Below are 18,046 nucleotides of genomic sequence, written 5' to 3' on the forward strand. Positions count from 1 at the left end.
ATGCTTTTATGAATTGTATTGCTGCCACATGATTGGTTGAATAGATATTTGCATTAACGAGCAGGTTTGCAGGTGTACCTCATAAAATGGCCACTCAATTTAGCTTGGATTTCAGCCTCTTATTAGTGAGAAATATTGAGCAGGTAACACCAGGTCCTCGGAATGAATGGGTTAGAAAATTCCATTTCCTTAGAATAAAGCAGCTTGGATGCAAAGTGTCTGAGGATTCTCCACAATTAGCCATTGAGTGATAGAAGCCACTGCTTTTCATCCCACCGTGTCAATGCTGACTGTCACGCACCCACCTATAATAATCCATTTTTCCAACCCATTGTATTTAAGTGTTCACCTGAATACTTTTCTTACATGTAATGAGAGTACCTGTCTCCACTATGTCCTTGGGCAATGCACACTATGCTTTAACAAACCTCTGAATGAAAATTCTTTGCAAAATCTTCTCTTGGTTATGGATACTCCTGCTAAAAGGAACAGTTTCCCTCTATCCTTTCTGAGCCCCTTATAGTTTTATATTTGGGTCCCCCGGTGTATTTCTTTGGTATTTCATGATAAGGAAGCTGAGCCCATGGGGTTTCTCCACTTAGCTGAAATTCTCCTCCCCAACAACATCCATGGTCTCTTACCTTTTGGACCAGTATCCCACGTAGAACCTTGTCCAAGTCCTTACAGGAGTTCACTTACACAATCCCAATCCCAACACGCTCGACCTAGTTGATACTGCATCGGATTCAAAATAACAATCATTTAACTCCTCTTCACACTTGAGTACTGAAAAATGGCAATAAACAATCTTGAATCTTACTTACTACTTTGAAAAATTGTATCAAATTAGATAAATTTATCTTTCCTCAGCAAAGCCATGCTGTCTAACCTTAATTTATCCTTGCTTCTCTCAGAGCAGATTAGTTCTGTACCTCAGAAACTCTTCGAATCATTTCCTGAGGTTCAGGGGCTCGTATTTATCTGACTAAACCCTGGTGCCCTTTATGATTTCTGAGATATATTAAGTCTTAGAATGAAAAAGAAGGCATTCAACCGAGTGGACCCCTCCCTCTGTTCTTTTCTCATGCTGCTTCAGTGTTTTGACTCTGGAATTTTTGGCTTTGCAGTTCAATTCTCTTTGATAGTCATAGTCATAGTCATACTTTATTGATCCCGAGGAAATTGGATTTCGTTACAGTTGCACCATAAATAATTAAATAATTATTATTATTTCAGTAGAGTGCCTTCTATGTAGGTGAGGATACAGAGAGAAGGAAGGGGGATGTACAATTCAAAGGGAATAAGAGAAATGCCTTAGGGGTGTAGTATTGTAGGAACACCACATTACAGGCAAGGCTCTTGGGGCAGAGAGAGAAGGGGATGGAAGTCAGCAAAACTGGAAGGTGAAAGAGCTTTGTACCTGACTTATGTTGGATTCTGACCAATAAGATTGTTGTCCTCATGTTCAAATTTACCTATTGTCTCGCACCTTGCCTGTCTCCCCAACTTCTTCTAGCCCTACCATATACATGTCTCCAAAGTTGGCTTTTTTCAGAAACGTTTTGTCTAATAACACTGGTGTGCAGTGCTTTGCAGTGTTTTAGCACACAAAACATACTTCCAAAATGAAAATTGGTGTTGAAAGATTAGACAAGTTGTTTTGACTACATTTCTATTTTATCCACCCAGGTACGCCAGCATCTGCTCTTAGCTAGAACACTGAGCCTGGCAATGGGTTGAAATCAGGGAGTGTAGTGTAAAAACTCCCGATCAAAATCCCCAGCTGAGAACCAAACTCAACCTTGACTAATTGTTTATAGCAATGAGATTAAGCTTTTCGAAGTTTTTAAATTTCAAAGTGAATATCACGTTCTCACTGAGGAGACGAACTCTCCTGCTATCTGGATAAAAAATGTTTCATTTTCCATCATATTCTCCTAAACCTCCCCCCCCCCCCCAACTCACAGACACACTCTCATACGGCACTGATTGATTTTCATGTCTTGTTGCTGTCATTTCACATATTTATATGACTGCTGGTTTTATTATAATAGTGCTAATAACATTATAAAATCTTACACAAACATCCACCTTGCCCTCTATGTCAACGTGTCAATCCTCAGTCCATGCCACTCCGAGACTTACACTAATATTGTCTTGTGATTGTATGTGTTCTGTGTGACTATATGAGTAGTCACCTTTGCACCTTGGCCCCTGAGGAACGATGTTTCATTTAACTGTATACATGTGTATGGTTGAATGACTACAGTATTGAACTTGAACTAATGCCCAACTCTGTCTCTCCTTTACCTTGCAGTGCCGGCTGTGGAAGGACAGGTGTAATATGTGCCATTGATTATACATGGAAGCTGCTGAAGGACGGGGTAATTTTCATTCTATTTGCATTCACAAAGCCCCACTAAAACCACGTTTTCGATTCACAACAGGGAACTGAGAAGTCTAAAAATGTCTTCAGCTAAAATTTCTTGCTGCTATTCTAGTGGCAATAAAAATATCTGAAGTAAACAGAATAATTAAAATAGCAACTAATGATATTTCAATATTTATTTCTATTATCATCCAGCCAGTCATATACTTTCTCTTGTTGTTTATTACTAATGCTGTGGGAACAGTACAACAAACAGAGCCATGGTAGTAAGTTATGGGCACTTGATTGCACCTGATTCTTAAACTCAATTCCAGTGGATTATTAGGATACTCACAGAGTCACTGGATTTTGTTTCCTTCCCTTCCCTTAAAACAGTAGGAATATTTAACCACGAACAAGGGAAAACCTGCAGATGCCGGAAATCAAAGCAACACACACAAAATGCTGGAGGATCTCGGCATGCCCAGGCAGCATCTATGGAAAAGAGAACAGCCGATGTTTCAGGCTGAGACCCTTCGGCAGGAATATTTAACACCTTCTAGTATTTTGGATCAATTTTGAACCAACGTTTCACCTAAAGCAAACAGTAATACATATTTCAAAGATATGAGGGGTGAGGAAGTGCAGATTGTTTTGCTTGGGGAAATACATAAAGACCTGAGCAGAGTCTTCAGTCTCTGATGCACAATGCCATCATTTGCATTTGATAAAAGTTTGTTGGTGTGTTGTATGTAACATTGTTTAGGAACACTATAAGGCTTTCAGACGAGGTCTGGTCCCTGGACTGCATTGGTGCTGGTAGAAAGTATCATGCAAGTGCACACAGAACTCTTTAAGTAAATAATACATACTATAATGCCATAAGGGTGTCACTGTGCAATGGACTTCATTAGAGCATGAGAACACACATTATGTGGCAAAGATGGAATGGAACCATTTTTGAGGATATTCATGCCAATCATCAATTGTCCACCTAGACCATGGGTTCCCAACTTGGTGAATGATATTGGTCCATGGCATAAAAAAGGTTGGGAACCCCTGATCTATACCAATTCTGGAACCAGAGTACACTTTTCTCATAAAGGCAACCCCAAGAAATCTAAAGTGGTTTGGCTTATGGAGCCAAACTCTTTGTACTCACGGAGCATTCAAACAAAATACCACTGTGGGTTCCTTGGCAAGGCTGGAAAGCAAATGAATCTGCAGATGCTCGTATCTGACACACAAAAAAAAAAACAGAAATACAGGAAGAACTCAGCCAGTCAAGCAGTATCTGTGGAAAGAGCAACTCGTTAACATGTCATGTTGAAGACCTGTCCTCGGAACTCCTGTCAACATGACCTGATGAAGAAACTCCAATAAACACAAAAAGATGGCATTTTTGTGGGGGCAGCAATGGAGGCAGGTACATTAGAGACATTTAGATCGACACAAGGATGATAGAAAAATGGAGGATTATGTAGGAGGGAAGGATTTGAGTGATGTTAGAGTAGGTTCCAAGGTCAGTACAACATTTACTTTGAACATTGTGGGTGGAAGGTCCTGCCCTGTACTGTAATGTTCTATGTTCTGTACTCAATGGGCAGTGTAAAATGACTTCACAGACACAGACTTTCAAGTTTCAAGTTTAACTTTATTGCCATAGGCATATATACCCACGGTATACGTAAGTGAAAGCTAGCATCTTGCAGAAGCAGAACAGTACATTACAAACATAACAAATGTAAGTTAACATAGACTTAAATTAATATTATTAAGAACTATGTAAAGACAGTGACAAGTATATGAGTACACTTGCGGTAATTGGCCTAAACAGGACACTGGTCAGATTGAAGACATGAAGCCAGATGCTACAGATAGTTGCAATAATAATTGCATAAAATGGGAACACAAAGAAGTGATTTCATAGCATGTGGAGACTTTACATGCAAAGCACATGAGGGCTAAATAAATATAAAGGCAGTGTCTATGGAATTTGGCAATTGGCCTGGCACAGATAAAGGCATAAAAGATCTAGCCAGTAGATATGCAGCTAGAGTCTTTCAGAGTTCAAAGTAAATTTATTGTCAAAGCACATATATGTCACTGGCTACAGCCCTGAGATTCATTTTCTTTTAGGCATTCACAGTAAATACAAAGAAACAACTAAAAAACAAAAAGCAAGCAAAATAATAATAATGAATAAACGACAAATATCAAGAACATGAGTCCATAGGTTGTGGGAACAGTACGGTGGAATTGTGTGAAGTTATTCCCTCTGGTTCAAGGTCTTTAATGTCTTTATCAAGGTTTAGGAATTCAGAAAAACCTGTTGAAGCACCACCACAGCAGTGGAAAGGTAACTGCAGCATTCCTGCAGATTCGTATCGATTATTGTCATAATGCCCTCACGAAGGACTAGACCCAGGTGCAGAGGAACGGCAGGTTCCCCAGGAAGAGACAGGGAAACAAGAGATTAAACATTGGGATCAGAACTTTGGAGGAGCGAATGTGCGATACCACGAGAATTCATCCTCTCTGACACAATGACCCCACTAAGGCACCGACTGAGAGTCCTGCTTAAATCATCATAGACCACCAGCCACGATTAACTTGACAAGATTAAACTGAAAACACAAGGGCTTAACACCGCTAGTTAAGATGACGATTAGTAAATACAGGTATTCAAAATGCCGAGAAGCTCAATGCTGTCTGGCAAGCTGCAAGGATCTTGACAATTACACGGCGGGAGGAGAAGATGGCAGTGCGACGCAGCGTGCACAGCGCTCCGGTGAGATGATATCGTATCTGTTAAATAGGGGCCGTAGACACTTCTGATTTGATGGAGACAGACGTGAAAGCACAGAGGAACATCTGGAGAAATTTCTGAAATGCTGGTTCACTGCCGCTGTTACTGGGCGATCAAGAATCTTCCGGAGGGAAGGCCCAAAATCCCCGGCTTTGCCTGCTGCTGGCGACCGAGGCTGAGGTCAAAGCGTTCGGATAGAGATGGCGCTCGGTACTCAGTGTCGGAGGGCATGGCAGGGAAGAGTTTTCTTTCTTCTCCCATCTGCGTGAGATGTGGGACTTTCAAGAGACTTTGAACTTTTTTACTGTACCGTGGCCTGTTCTTCATCAAGTTATGGTATTGTTGCACTGTTGTAACTATATGTTATAATTATGTAGTTTTTGTTAGTTTTTCAGTCTTGGTCTGTCCTGTGTTTCTGTGATATCACACCGGAGGAATATTGTATCATTTCTTAATGCATGCATTACTAAATGACAATAAAAGAGGACTGCGTGTCCTCATAATCTAATCTAATCATAATCTAAAAGGAAAAGGACAACCTTTCAATTTTAATTGGCAGCCATTTGAAGTGATGAGAAATAGAACAGGTCAGGTCTAGCACAACCACAGAATGCACGATAAAGAAATTAAGATCCATGTTTTCCCAGATATGGTTTCCAATACCAATTGTGTCAGGCAGTGGGCCACAGATTAGATCATTTAGATTTGAACATAAAGGAATAGAGCACCAGTTCATATTTCCTTACTGACTAGCTTCAAACAAGGAAGGGGAAAGATCAGCTCACAAAGGAGTGATCGAAGGAAAAGGCTGTGGAAGATTAAGCAGGTATCATGATGAAATGTCAACAGTGCATTTCTTCTACACTCATTGCAACATCACACTCCACAACAGAATACACCCCTGTGGAACGGGAGGCTCTGGATCTGACTTAGCCTCATTCAGCTTAATTGAGAATCAAAGGTGGAGGAAAGGGCTAAACAAGACACCGAATTATTGGAAGTTCACTCAGCATGATAGAATTCACGTGATGAGAACTCTTCCCACCAACCCCTTGGCACATAAGTCATGCAAAGATGGGTAGTTAGGGAAGCAAAACCACCTACTTCAACCATCCTGTAAAGATTGGTGAGAATTTCCCCAAAACCAGTACATTGCACTTGATGGTCATCATCATCTGGTTAATGTAAAAGTCCACAAAAGTAACACCAAAACCACTGCAAAGATCATAAAATGAGGAAATCTACAATTTGTGTGTGCAAATATGTTAAAATTTATTATTTTGAAATGAATGAACACAATAGTGAACAATAATTGCTGCTTTAAAACTGCCAAGTACTTTATGTGACTAACTATCCTCAATGTTATTATTCTGTACGGCATGCAGTCTGTAGGTATCCCTAGAATAAACTATACATATCTTAACTAGGGGAATCATATCTCATCTAAGACATTCTGTCTGTTCTTGATTCACCAGATTTGTCTCAATTTGACTCTCATCGTTAACATTATGTGTTAGTTCTTGTGGAAAAGTCATGAGATTCATTTCAGGAATGTCTCCAATCTCACTTAGATTTCACAACTCTCCCAGTGACTGTGTGATAGGCCTGGTGTTCTATACAGATTTAACATCCACTGACCACACATACCCTATAATCTGCTCTGTTCCTCTCACCACAGATTTTACGTAACCTGGCAGCAAATACAAAATGCTGGAGGAACTGAACATCTAGACAACTGCTAGACAACATCTATGGAAAAAAAGTACAGTCGACATTTCAGACCAAGACCCTTCATCAGGACAGTAAAAAAGATGAGAAGTCAGATTAAGAAGGCAGGGAGGAGGGCAGGAAGAAGTACAAGGTGGGAGGTGATAGGTGAAACTGGGAGGGGGGGTGTCAAGTAAAGAGCTGGAAGTGGATTGGTGAAAGAGATAAAGGAATGGAGAAGGAGAAATCTGATAGGAGAGGACAGAAAGCAATGGAAGAAAGGGAAAGGGGAGGAGCACCACAGTAATGGGCAGGTAAGGAGATGAGGTGAGGGAGGGAATGGTGAAGGTGGAAGGGGAGAGCGATTACCAGAAGTTTGAGAAACCGATGTTCATGCCATCATGTTGGAGGCGTTGCTCCTCCAACCTGAGTGTGGCCTCATCGCAGAACTAGAGGAGGACATGGACTGACATGTCAGAATGGGAATGGGAAGTAGAATTGCAATGGGTGGCAACCGTGAGATCCCACTTTTCCTGCAGGATGGAGCATAGGTTCTCGCTGAAGCAAGCTCCCAATCTATGTCGGGTCTCACCGATATACAGGAGGCCTCCAACTGATGGCATGAACATTAATTTCTTGAACTTCCAGTAACTGCCCCACCCCCTCTCCTTCACCATTCCCATTTCCCTCTCTCACCTTATCTCCTTACCTGCATATCACCTCCCTTTGGTGCTCCCCCCCCTTCCCTTCCTTCCATGGTCTTCTAACCTCTCCTATCAGATTCCCCCTCCTCCAGTCCTTTATCTCTTTCACCAATCAATTTAACAGCTCTTTACTTCACCCCTTCCCCTTTCCTGGTTTTGCGTATCACCTACCACCCATTAGTTCTTCCTCCACTCCCCCCCACCTTCTTACTCTAACTTCCCATCTTCTTTCCAGTCCTGCTGAACAGTCTCTGCTGAAAATGTCCACTGTTTACTTTTTTCCATAGATGCTGCCTGGTCTCCAGCATTTTGCGTGCGCTGCTTAGATTTCCAGCATCTGCTCATTTTCTCCTGTTTGTGGTTTGACTTAAGCTGCTCTGGGCTTTGGATTTTTTTTTAATGTCATACTAAACACTTGTATTTACATTTTCAGATAATTCCAGAAAATTTCAGTATTTTTGCCTTGATTCAAGAAATGAGAACTCAGAGACCATCAGTTGTACAAACCAAGGTACGAGTAGTGCTATAAAGGTGTAGGGAACATGTAATGTTAGTGTTTTCTAAAAGAACAATAGAGGTAAAAGATCCTTTGTCTTTTAATCAATAAGGCTTAAAGAAAAGAGAAAGTTGAATTTGAGTACTGTGATTCATAGACTCTGCACTCTCTCCCATTTTAAATATTGGCGTTCTCATGGGAAACTCCAAACTCATATCTAGAAATCCTTAGAAGCTGCTGACAGGATCCTGGGATGCCTGCAAATACTGAAGCACTTTTCGTATTTTCTTACGTCAAAACTTCAGGAAGAGAACATTCGGCCCATCAAATCTATGCCTGTTCAGAATCCCATTCTCTTACAGAGTTTCCTCATGACTTATTCTCTCACAGACCTCCACTGAGTACTGAAATTGCCTGAAATACCAAGATGCCTTCCAATATTCCATGAGACAAGGGTTCTAAACAACTAATTCTTCTCCAAAAAAAAGCTAATAATGCTAAGGTAGAGACAGAAATAAAACTCTCATGAGATATTTGCAGAATGCATTGGAGATTGCTTCTAGGAGCAGTACAATGCCCACCCAGGATCGGATTTTTAAAAAAAAATTTGGTCTTATGTAAGACACTGCCCAGAAGGCAATGGCAAACCACTTTTGTAGAAAAATTTGCCAAGAATAGCCATGGTCATGGAAAGACCATAATCGCCCACGTCATATGACACAGCACATAATGATAATGTCATAGGACACGGCACATAACGGGTGACACAGTAGCTTAATGGTTAGCACAACACTTTACAGTATCAAGAACCTGGGTTCATTTCCCGCTACTGTCTGTAAGGAGTTTGTACATTCTCTCCCTGACTGCATGGTGTCCTCCAGGTGCTCCAGTTTCCTCCCTCATTCCAAAAACGTACCAGTCAGGATGTTAATCGCTCATTGTAAATTATTCTGTGACTAGGCTCAGGTTAAATGGGGGAGTTGCTGGACGGCACAATGCAAAGGGCTGAACGAGCCTATTTTGCACTGTATGTCAATTAAAAAAAACAACAAAACTGACGTAAAGGGGAAGGGTTAATAAGGATCTTAAGACCTCCTAGGTGGGTTGTGACCACAAGATGCAGCTTGAGACTGAACACCATAGGTCCATAACCAGTGTCCTCCATTTCAGTAATGCAATTATAATGGTACGAGGTGTGAGTTATCTAAGGTAAGAGACAAGTTAGTAAAGGAACAGTGGCAGACATTCAAAAAGCTGGTCTATAATACCCAGCATGAGTTTACTCTAATCATAAAGCAGGATTCCATGAGAAAGAGGCACAGTCAGTGATTAATGGAAAGACAAAAGATCATGTTCAATTGAAAACTAGTGTGTACAAAGTTGCAGGGGCTAGAGGTAGTCGAGAGAATGGGAATCTCTGCTCTGACAGGTGGTGGAAACTAGGCTGTTGGAAATATTTAAAGTGGTAGTGGATCAAAAATACACTAGATCAAGTAAGAAGGGTGTGTAGAAATAGCACAACAGAAGATGAGGCCAAATTTTTCATGTTTTATCTTGTCTGTCTGTCTCTCTCTCACTCATTCTGTGTGTGTGTGTGTCTCTCTCTCTCTCTCTCTCTCTCTCTCTCTCTCTCTCTCTCTCTCTCTGTGTGTGTGTGTGTGTGTGTGTGTGTCTGTCTGTCTGTCTCTGTCTAAGCCTCACTCTTGCCTCCCCACTTCTTGTTTAATTACTTTGAGGTTAATCTTATGACTAGTGGAAAGCATTCAGTTCAATTGTATGTTGCAGGTTTATACATGTGGTGAGAATGAAGTCTCCTGCTGACGTCTATGTTAACATTTCCCTTTTCAGCCCATAGGTGGGACGTTTATATGTTATCACAAGAGGAAAATGCACAGACATCAATACTAGTGCTACATATTTTAATAGATCAAAATACTGTTTGAAAAAGCCTTCACACATGAAACAAAAGTTCAGTTTCTTAAGTTTTAGATCATTAAACTGTTTAACTAGTGTACTTCCTGCCCTTATCTACAAATAGATCTAGTAAAATAGTGCACCATTACAGTCAGATGACTTCAGCAAAGGAAGCTTGCCTCAGCTTGAAACAGTAGAGCACTTCATAGACCAGAAAGATCCTCTTATCGGCCCACCCCTCGCTGAAATTTCAAGAACTTTTATTGACATTCACTGTCCATTAAGTTGTATTGGAGATGACCACAGGAATCTTTGGCAGAGGGGAAGCATAAGAAATATGAGCAGGAGTAAGCCATACCACTCCCTGAACCTGCACTTTCATTTGATAACATAATGGTTGATGTGATATTTGATCTTAACTTCATCTAAAAATGTGTCTTACTTGTGACGAATCAGTGTCCACACACTTGGTAGAGAATTACAAAGATTGGCAACCCTCTGAGTGAAAATACATCGTTTCTCCTATCGTCTTTAACTGAGCATTCCTGTGTGCGTGCGTGCGTGCATGTGTGTGTGTGCATGTGTGTTTGTTTTGCCCAATATTAATCCATTACTGACAGCCTTAATCATGTCCCTGCAGGTTTCTGTCGAACAGATGACTTGAGCCAGAGCATCCAGTGACTGACAGTCTGTTGTGTTTCCCAATTTTAGGAGCAGTATGGGTTGGTCTACAGAGCAATCACTGATCTATTTGAGAAGCAGCTAGAACTCTTAAACACCAATCCAAGTTTTAGTATTGATGAGGTAATCTATTTTATTCTGTGCTTTCTTATGGCTGAATAGTTTTGCAAGCTCTTCTCAACATGAAACAGCCCAATTCTTGGTGGATTGAAGACATCCTTGCCCTTAATTAAATTTCTTTACATATTTGGTCTCTGAACTTTTCCAAATGTGAATATATCAATATGAATATCTGAATATATTCGATGTATGTCAATGATTTGGACCACAGTATTAATGGATTTGTGGCTAATTTTGCTTTAGGTGGAGGAGTGGGTAGTGTTGAGGAAACAGAGAGCCTGCAGAGAGACTTAGATAGTTTAGGAAAATGGGCAAATAAGTGGCAAATGAAAAACAATGTCGGAAAGTGTATGGTCATGCACTTTGGTGGAAGAAATAAATGGGCAGACTATTACTTAGATGGGGAGAAAATTCAAAACGCAGAGATGCAAAGGGACTTGAGAGTCCTTCTGCAGGATACCCTGAAGGTTAACCTCTAGGTTGAGTCGGTGGTGAAGAAGGCGAATGCAATGTTGGCATTCATTTCTAGAGGTATAGAATATAAAAGCAAGGAGGTGATGTTGAGACTCTATAAGGCACCTGTGAGACCACACTTGGAGCACTGTGTGCAGTTTTGGGCTCCTTATTTTAGAAAGGATATAGTGACATTGGAGAGGGTTCAGAGAAGATTCACAAGAATGATTCCAGGAATGAAAAGGTTACCTTATGAGGACCGTCTGGCACTCTTGGGCTGTATTCCTTGGAGTTCAGGAGAATGAGGGGGAATTCCATAGTAACATTCTGAATGTTAAAAGTCCTGAACAGATTAGATATGGTGAAGTTATTTCCCATGGTAGGGGAGTCTAAGACAAGAGGGCTTGACTTCAGGATTGAAGGACATCCTTTTGGAACTGAGACACGGAGAAATTACTTTAGTCAGAGGGTGGTAAATCTGTGGAATTTATTGCCACAAGCGACTGTGGAGGCCAAGTCATTGGGTGTATTTAAGGCTGAGATAGATAGGTTCTTGATTAGCCAGGGCATCAAAGGGTATGGGGTGAAAGCAGGGGACTAGGGATGACTGGAAAAATTGGATCAACCAATGATTGAATGGTGGAGCAGACTCGTAGGCCAAATGGCCTACTTCTTCTCCTATATCTTATGGGTTTTACGGTCTTGTATCTTTAAGGCATCTTTCCTTAACATTGCCTTCAACCTTAAAAATAAAAAATGCCCCAAAACAGGAATTAAGAATCATTCGAAATAAAATATTAATGGATAAAATCGTTAGTGGTTTTCAGTGATCAGAAACTGATGATTAACTGTTTACATTATCATCAATTATAAAGTTGTTATTTGTAGTATCTCACCACTGGCCTGTTCTCCCTCATTAAGGAACACTGAATACACAAATAAATGTAATTAATTAATGTAACAACCACCTGTATATGTGTAGCACTTTTAATGTAGAAAAATGTCCCAGGTCACCTAACAAGACCATAATGAAAGAAAATGTGGCTTTACTCCACATGAGAGAATATTAAAATCAGTAGAAAGTGTGGGTTTTAAGGAGGAGAAGTGAGGAGATTGGGAAATTCTAGATCTTTGGGTTTTACCACCAAAAACAGAACCCAAAATAGGGAAGCACTAGAGGCCGCAGTTAGAGGAGTGCAAATGTGTCTAAGATACGTAGGATTGGGCTCCAGGCATGGAGCTGCTGATCATGGAGGGGTTCTGAAAAAAAGGATATGTCTTAAAATTAAGAAGGCGCTGCACCAGGAGACAGATGGCCAGCGATATGGGTGCTACAGTAGTGTAGAGGTTAGTATGATTCTATTACAGCTCAGGGCATCCAAATTCAGAGTTCAATTCCAACATTATCTGTAATGAGTCTACATCTTCCCCTTGGAATGTATAATCTTTCCCCAAAGGCTCTGGCTTTCTCCCACAATCCAAAGGCATACTGGTTCATAGGTTAATTGGTCATTGTAAATTGTCCCGTAATTAGGCTAGGGTTAAATTAGGGATGGCTGGGCAGCACAGCTTGAAGGGCCTATTCCGCGCTGTATCTCAATCAATCAGTAAATAAATAATATGTTTAAACTGGAACTGGTGCCAACTAAAATATGGACAGCAAAGCTTTGGATAGCTACTAGTTTATGGAGAGTGAAATAAGCGTGACTACCCAGTGAGACTTTAGAATAGTTCCTCTTCAATGTTTTCTGGTCCATTGTACTCTTAAGCTTTTCAAATTCTCTCCACACTCACTGCCTTAAATAAGTGAGAGGATCTGACAGAATAATCTTCCTAGAAATTCCAGTGTCCCATTGAGACGTGCTGAATTTGCACAACAGACAACCATTTTATCCCAAGTGATCGAGCTGAAAACTTTACTTGTGACCGAGCTAAGCGTGTTCTAATGACTGAAGATCTGCTGCCTGATGCTCCTTTCACAAAGGCACAAAGGAATAAAACCTCTAATGAAAGGTATATTTCCCAAGCATCTATAAGGAGTATAGTTTCATGAATGTGATTATGAAAAATGGAAAATCTGCATTCATAAGACTAAGCTCCATATCAACGCTTGGAAATGTATCCATCATCAGAGGCCCCGACCATAAAGACCATGTTGTCCTCTTGCTTTTACCATCAGGCTGGAGGTCACACACCACCAGGTTCAGGAATGGTTATTACCCTACAACATTCCGGCTCCTCAACCAGTGTGGATAATTTCATTCACCAGTTGCTTCTATGACCTACAGACTCATTTGCAAGGGCTCTTTACAGCTCTTTTTTTTTCAGTATTATTTTTACCTGCACAGTTTGTCTTCTGTTGCCATTGGAATATGTCAGTCTTTGACTACTTGTATTGAGTTTTCATAACTTCTTTTCTTCCTGTAAATGCCTGCAAAAATGAGTTTCAAGGTAGTATATGGTCATGTATATGTAGTCTGATAATAAAATTACTTTGAAATTTCCTTTGAATTTTGAAGTCAGTGGAGATGGAAACAAAAGACCACCTACACAGAAGGAACATTCTTATTATAAATTAGTGAGCCATTTTCTGCCAACTATTATGAAAAATGGAAAGATTGCATTCATAAAACTATGTTCATTGTATATGTGTGGGAATATAGCATACTGTGCAAAAATCTTGGGCACATACTGTACATATAGCTAGGGTGCCTAAGACCTTTGCACAGTAATTTTATTATTGCACTGAACTGCTGCCACAAAAAAAAAACAAATTTCATGACCAATGAGTGATGATAAACCTGATTCTGATATGGGTCTCTGTTGTGGACTGAGAGTAGGGAGGGGGCAGGGAGAGGGGAATCATGTTTAGGAAAGAGGGATGGGAGAGGAGAGGGAGTGGGTAGCACCAGAGAGACACTCCATAATGATCAATAAACCAATTGTTTGGAATCAAATGACCTTGCCTGGTGTCTCAGGCTGGGTGCGTCTGTACCCATGCCACCGCCCCCCCCACCGCAACCCCTGGACCTCATTCTCTGCCACCTGTCCCACACCCCTCCCGCAGTGCTCCATCCTCGTCATCCCCAACATCCTTTGCTCCCACCAGATTTACAAACTTGCTCTCTGCTCCATATTTTAAAATACAGTACTGTGCAAAAGTCGTAGGCACCCCTAGCAATATATACCATATGCTCCTAAGACTTTTGCACAGTACTGTACCTCTCATTCCTGGTATTATTCCTTTGTGTCCTTGGGGCAGGAGCATCAGGCAGCATATCTTCAGCCATTAAAATATGCTTAAATTGATCAATTTTAAGTATGGGTCACAAGTACAGTTTTCAGCAATATAAAATGGTATAAAATGGTTGTCTGTTGTGACAATTCAGTGCAGCTCAAATGGGGACACTAGAATTTTCAGGAAGATAACTTTCACATTCATTATTATCGGAAGTGGTAAATTCCCTTCTCACAATGTTCTCAGTGTGAATTTCTTGTGTATTAATCAACTACTTAGAATCATTGAGTATGTGCCAGAAACAAAAGTTGTTCTTTTCAGCAAATTATCTGTAGCCCCCCCAACCCAACATTATTCTCGAAAACCCAACAATACTTTCATTTTCAAGTACTTACACGGCTCCCTTTTGAAGGCTGCAATTGGATCTGTAAAATATCCCACATCATTACAACATGCTACATAAAGAAATTTCATTTTGGATTTTTTTTGTTCTGCTGATTAGTTCAAATTTGTTTCACTCCCTAACAGCAGTGGAAGTGGTTCCTCCCTAACTACTTAGCCTAAAACATTCATAATCATTCATAACCATAATCATTTCCTCTTAATGTTTTCTGTTCTGTGGCAAACTAATCCCATCAACTGAGTTAGAAAGCAGTGTACGTGGTAATAGCTGTCACAGTGAATTTCAAGGCAAAAGATTCCGGGGAAATAATTGTGCTAATTAATTGGGGGAAAAAATTGGCCAGCTCTTGATAGAAGGTGGAGAGGACAAGGTGTACCACTTTTCCAAGATAGGCTCAGGCTTGCAAGCATATGGCAGTCTGTCCGGATTGCAGATAAAAGATTTGCACTACATTGGTTTGTCCATTAGTAGCCAGTCAGCAGCTGTGAGAATGGATACCATTGACACTAGGACAGTTTGGTTATTTATGGAATGCTTTGTACATGTTAATTTCCTCCTCTTCTGTGGAACAAGATAGAAGGGCTGTGGTTTCTGCACAGTATGAGTGTGCGATGATTGGAAGCCCCACACACACAACCGGAAGTAGTAAAACAGATGGCGAGCAAAAAGCCAGTTCTGCTGGAGAAGTAACTTTGAACCCAAAGTTTTAGCAAAAGGGAAATAAATGACTTTCCCATGGGGGGGAAAAAAAACAACAATTTTCAGCTTTCTCCTGCTGCTCTTCAAGATTCAGTATGTTACAAACTAGACTACTGATGACATTGAATAGGAAGCTGACTCATTGTAGTGAGATTTAGAGCAATTATTGGATGCAAATAAAGATGAGCTTTCCAGGAATTTCTAGATGCTTAAGAATAAATTCTGTGACAATGCAGACACCATGGAAAAACCACACAAGGATTCAAGCAGGTTTCTAATTTCTTCTTTGAGTGGTAGGACAGGTCGATAGGGTCATAAAGAAAGCTCTTGGCACAGTGGCTTTCATAAATCAAAGTATTGATTATAGGAGATGGGATAGTATGTTGAATTTGCATGAGATGTTGATGAGGCCTAATTTGGAGTAATGTGTGCAGTTTTGGTCACCTACCTACAGGAAAGATAAGGTTGAAAGAGTACGGAGAAAATTTACAAGGATGTTAATGGGTCTGAAAGACCTGAGTTATAAGGGAAGATTGAATAGGTTAGGACTTTATTGTTTTGAATGTAGAACATTGAGAGATTTAATAGAGCTATACAAAATTATGAGTGTATAGATAAGGTAAATGCAAGCAGGCTTTTTCCACTGAGGTTGGTTGGGACTACAACCAGAAGTCTTGGTTTACAGGGGAAAGGAGAAAAGTTTAAGGGGAACGTGAGAGGAAACTTCGTCACTCAGAGGGTCATGAGAGTATGGAATGAGCTGCCAGCATAAGTGGTGCATGCGAGCTCAATTTCAACATTTAAGAGAGATTTGACTAGCTACATGGGTGGGAAGGGTATGAAGGGCTTTGGTTCTGGTGCCGGTCAATGGGAGTAGTTAGCTTAAGTAGTTTTGGCATCAACCATATAGGCCAAAGTGCTTGTTTCTGTGCTGTACTGTTCTATTACTCTATGACTCCAATGATTTTGGAGAAATATTGGAAATAGAGAACAAGGGAAATGTAATTGATTGAAGAATTAACCCAATCAAGGAATGAGTCATTTTCCTTCCATCAAAATGTACAATGCAGCTGATCAATGTTTGTGGGGAGGCTGGAGGATCATATGGTTAACAGTAGATCTTCCAATGGATTTTCTGGGTATGTCTTCAAAGAAATTTGGCAATCTGATGCAAATATTTACTCCAAACCAAGACACAGCTTGTGGCTGAATGTATATCATCATCATCACCCTCCTGACCCAGACCTTCTGAAACTCTACCCCCACATTCCTCCTATTTCATGCCTGGATCCTTTAATATGCAACAATTTTTAAAATATCTGTGAATGAGGTACCATGAAACAGCAAGGAAGTGTCCAAAAAATATAGGGTTCGAGAGACATGAGAAGTTAAAACAGGAAATGCTGTGCAGCAGTGTAAGTAAAGAGAGAACTCAGACCATGACCTCAACAGTTTCAGGACACTAACAAAGAGTGAAGAAGTAGTTTCTATAGTTTGATGTTACTATAGGCTTCCTAGACTTGCATACAGCTTCAATCTGTCAGTCCTCATCACAGGAATCTACAGCAGATAAAATCATGTTTTCTTCAAACTGCAGCAGGTTTCCTCATTTCTCACTGTACACAACAATATCATTTACATTGGTTCCTTCTGAAGTTATTACTAGTGTGTTTGACCAGCTCAGTTTCGCAATAGCCTGTTAGCAGAGGTTAAAATACTAAAGTACTGAGCGCCTGTGGTCTATCTCAGGAAGTCCTGCGTGTTCATTTTCAGCCCTGTACTAGTAACAACCTTGTTTAAAGAAATAGGGTGTGAAGTTACTGGCCCAGTGTAGCTCACAAGAGGATGTGTACAAACGGTGTTCATTCTGTGAGCTTGTGTAAACACAGAGAGAGGTTTGCAAATCAACTTGTGCAAAACTCCAGTTAACTGTGTATGTGAAACTCAGCTGACATTATGGCCTCAAAATTCAGTGCTGCGGTGTGCATTTGTTTTGGGATAGAAGGAAGATGCACTGTGAGTGCCATACCTGGCTTCGCCTGTCACCTTCTAGTTTGTGCTCCTTCCCTTTCCTCCACCTTATCCTGGCTCCTTCCCCCTTCACTTCCTGTCCTGGTGAAGGGTCTTGGCCCAAAGCGTTGGTTCTTGATTTAGAACATAGAACATAGAATAGTACAGCACATTACAGGCCCCTCGGCCCACAATGTTGTGCTGACCCTCAAACCCTGCCTCCCATATAACCCCCCACCTTAAATTCCACCATATACCTGTCTAGTAGTCTCTTAAACTTCACGAGTGTATCTGCCTCCACCACTGACTCAGGCAGTGCATTCCACACACCAACCACTCTCTGAGTAAAAAACCTTCCTCTAATATCCCCCTTGAACTTCCCACCCCTTACCTTAAAGCCATGTCCTCTTGTATTGAGCAGCAGTGCCCTGGGGAAGAGGCGCT

At 40.7% G+C, this 18,046-nt stretch overlaps 1 protein-coding gene across 5 annotated transcripts in view; it reads left to right on the top strand.

Moving 5' to 3' along the window:
* LOC140209990 (tyrosine-protein phosphatase non-receptor type 22-like) overlaps positions 1 to 18,046 on the top strand; it is a 128,831-nt gene that overhangs the window by 51,666 nt on the left and 59,119 nt on the right. For 3 of the 5 annotated variants that reach the window (XM_072278704.1, XM_072278700.1, XM_072278701.1), the window contains exons 9-11: positions 2,318 to 2,384; positions 8,022 to 8,099; positions 10,710 to 10,802. In XM_072278704.1, the coding sequence (XP_072134805.1) occupies positions 2,318 to 2,384; positions 8,022 to 8,099; positions 10,710 to 10,802 (238 nt within the window). The remainder of the gene's footprint in view (positions 1 to 2,317; positions 2,385 to 8,021; positions 8,100 to 10,709; positions 10,803 to 18,046) is intronic. The other 2 variants (XM_072278702.1, XM_072278703.1) reach the window with 1 other exon arrangement.

Source organism: Mobula birostris, chromosome 14 (genome assembly GCF_030028105.1).
Source record: "Mobula birostris isolate sMobBir1 chromosome 14, sMobBir1.hap1, whole genome shotgun sequence".
Taxonomy (NCBI): Eukaryota; Metazoa; Chordata; class Chondrichthyes; order Myliobatiformes; family Myliobatidae; genus Mobula; species Mobula birostris.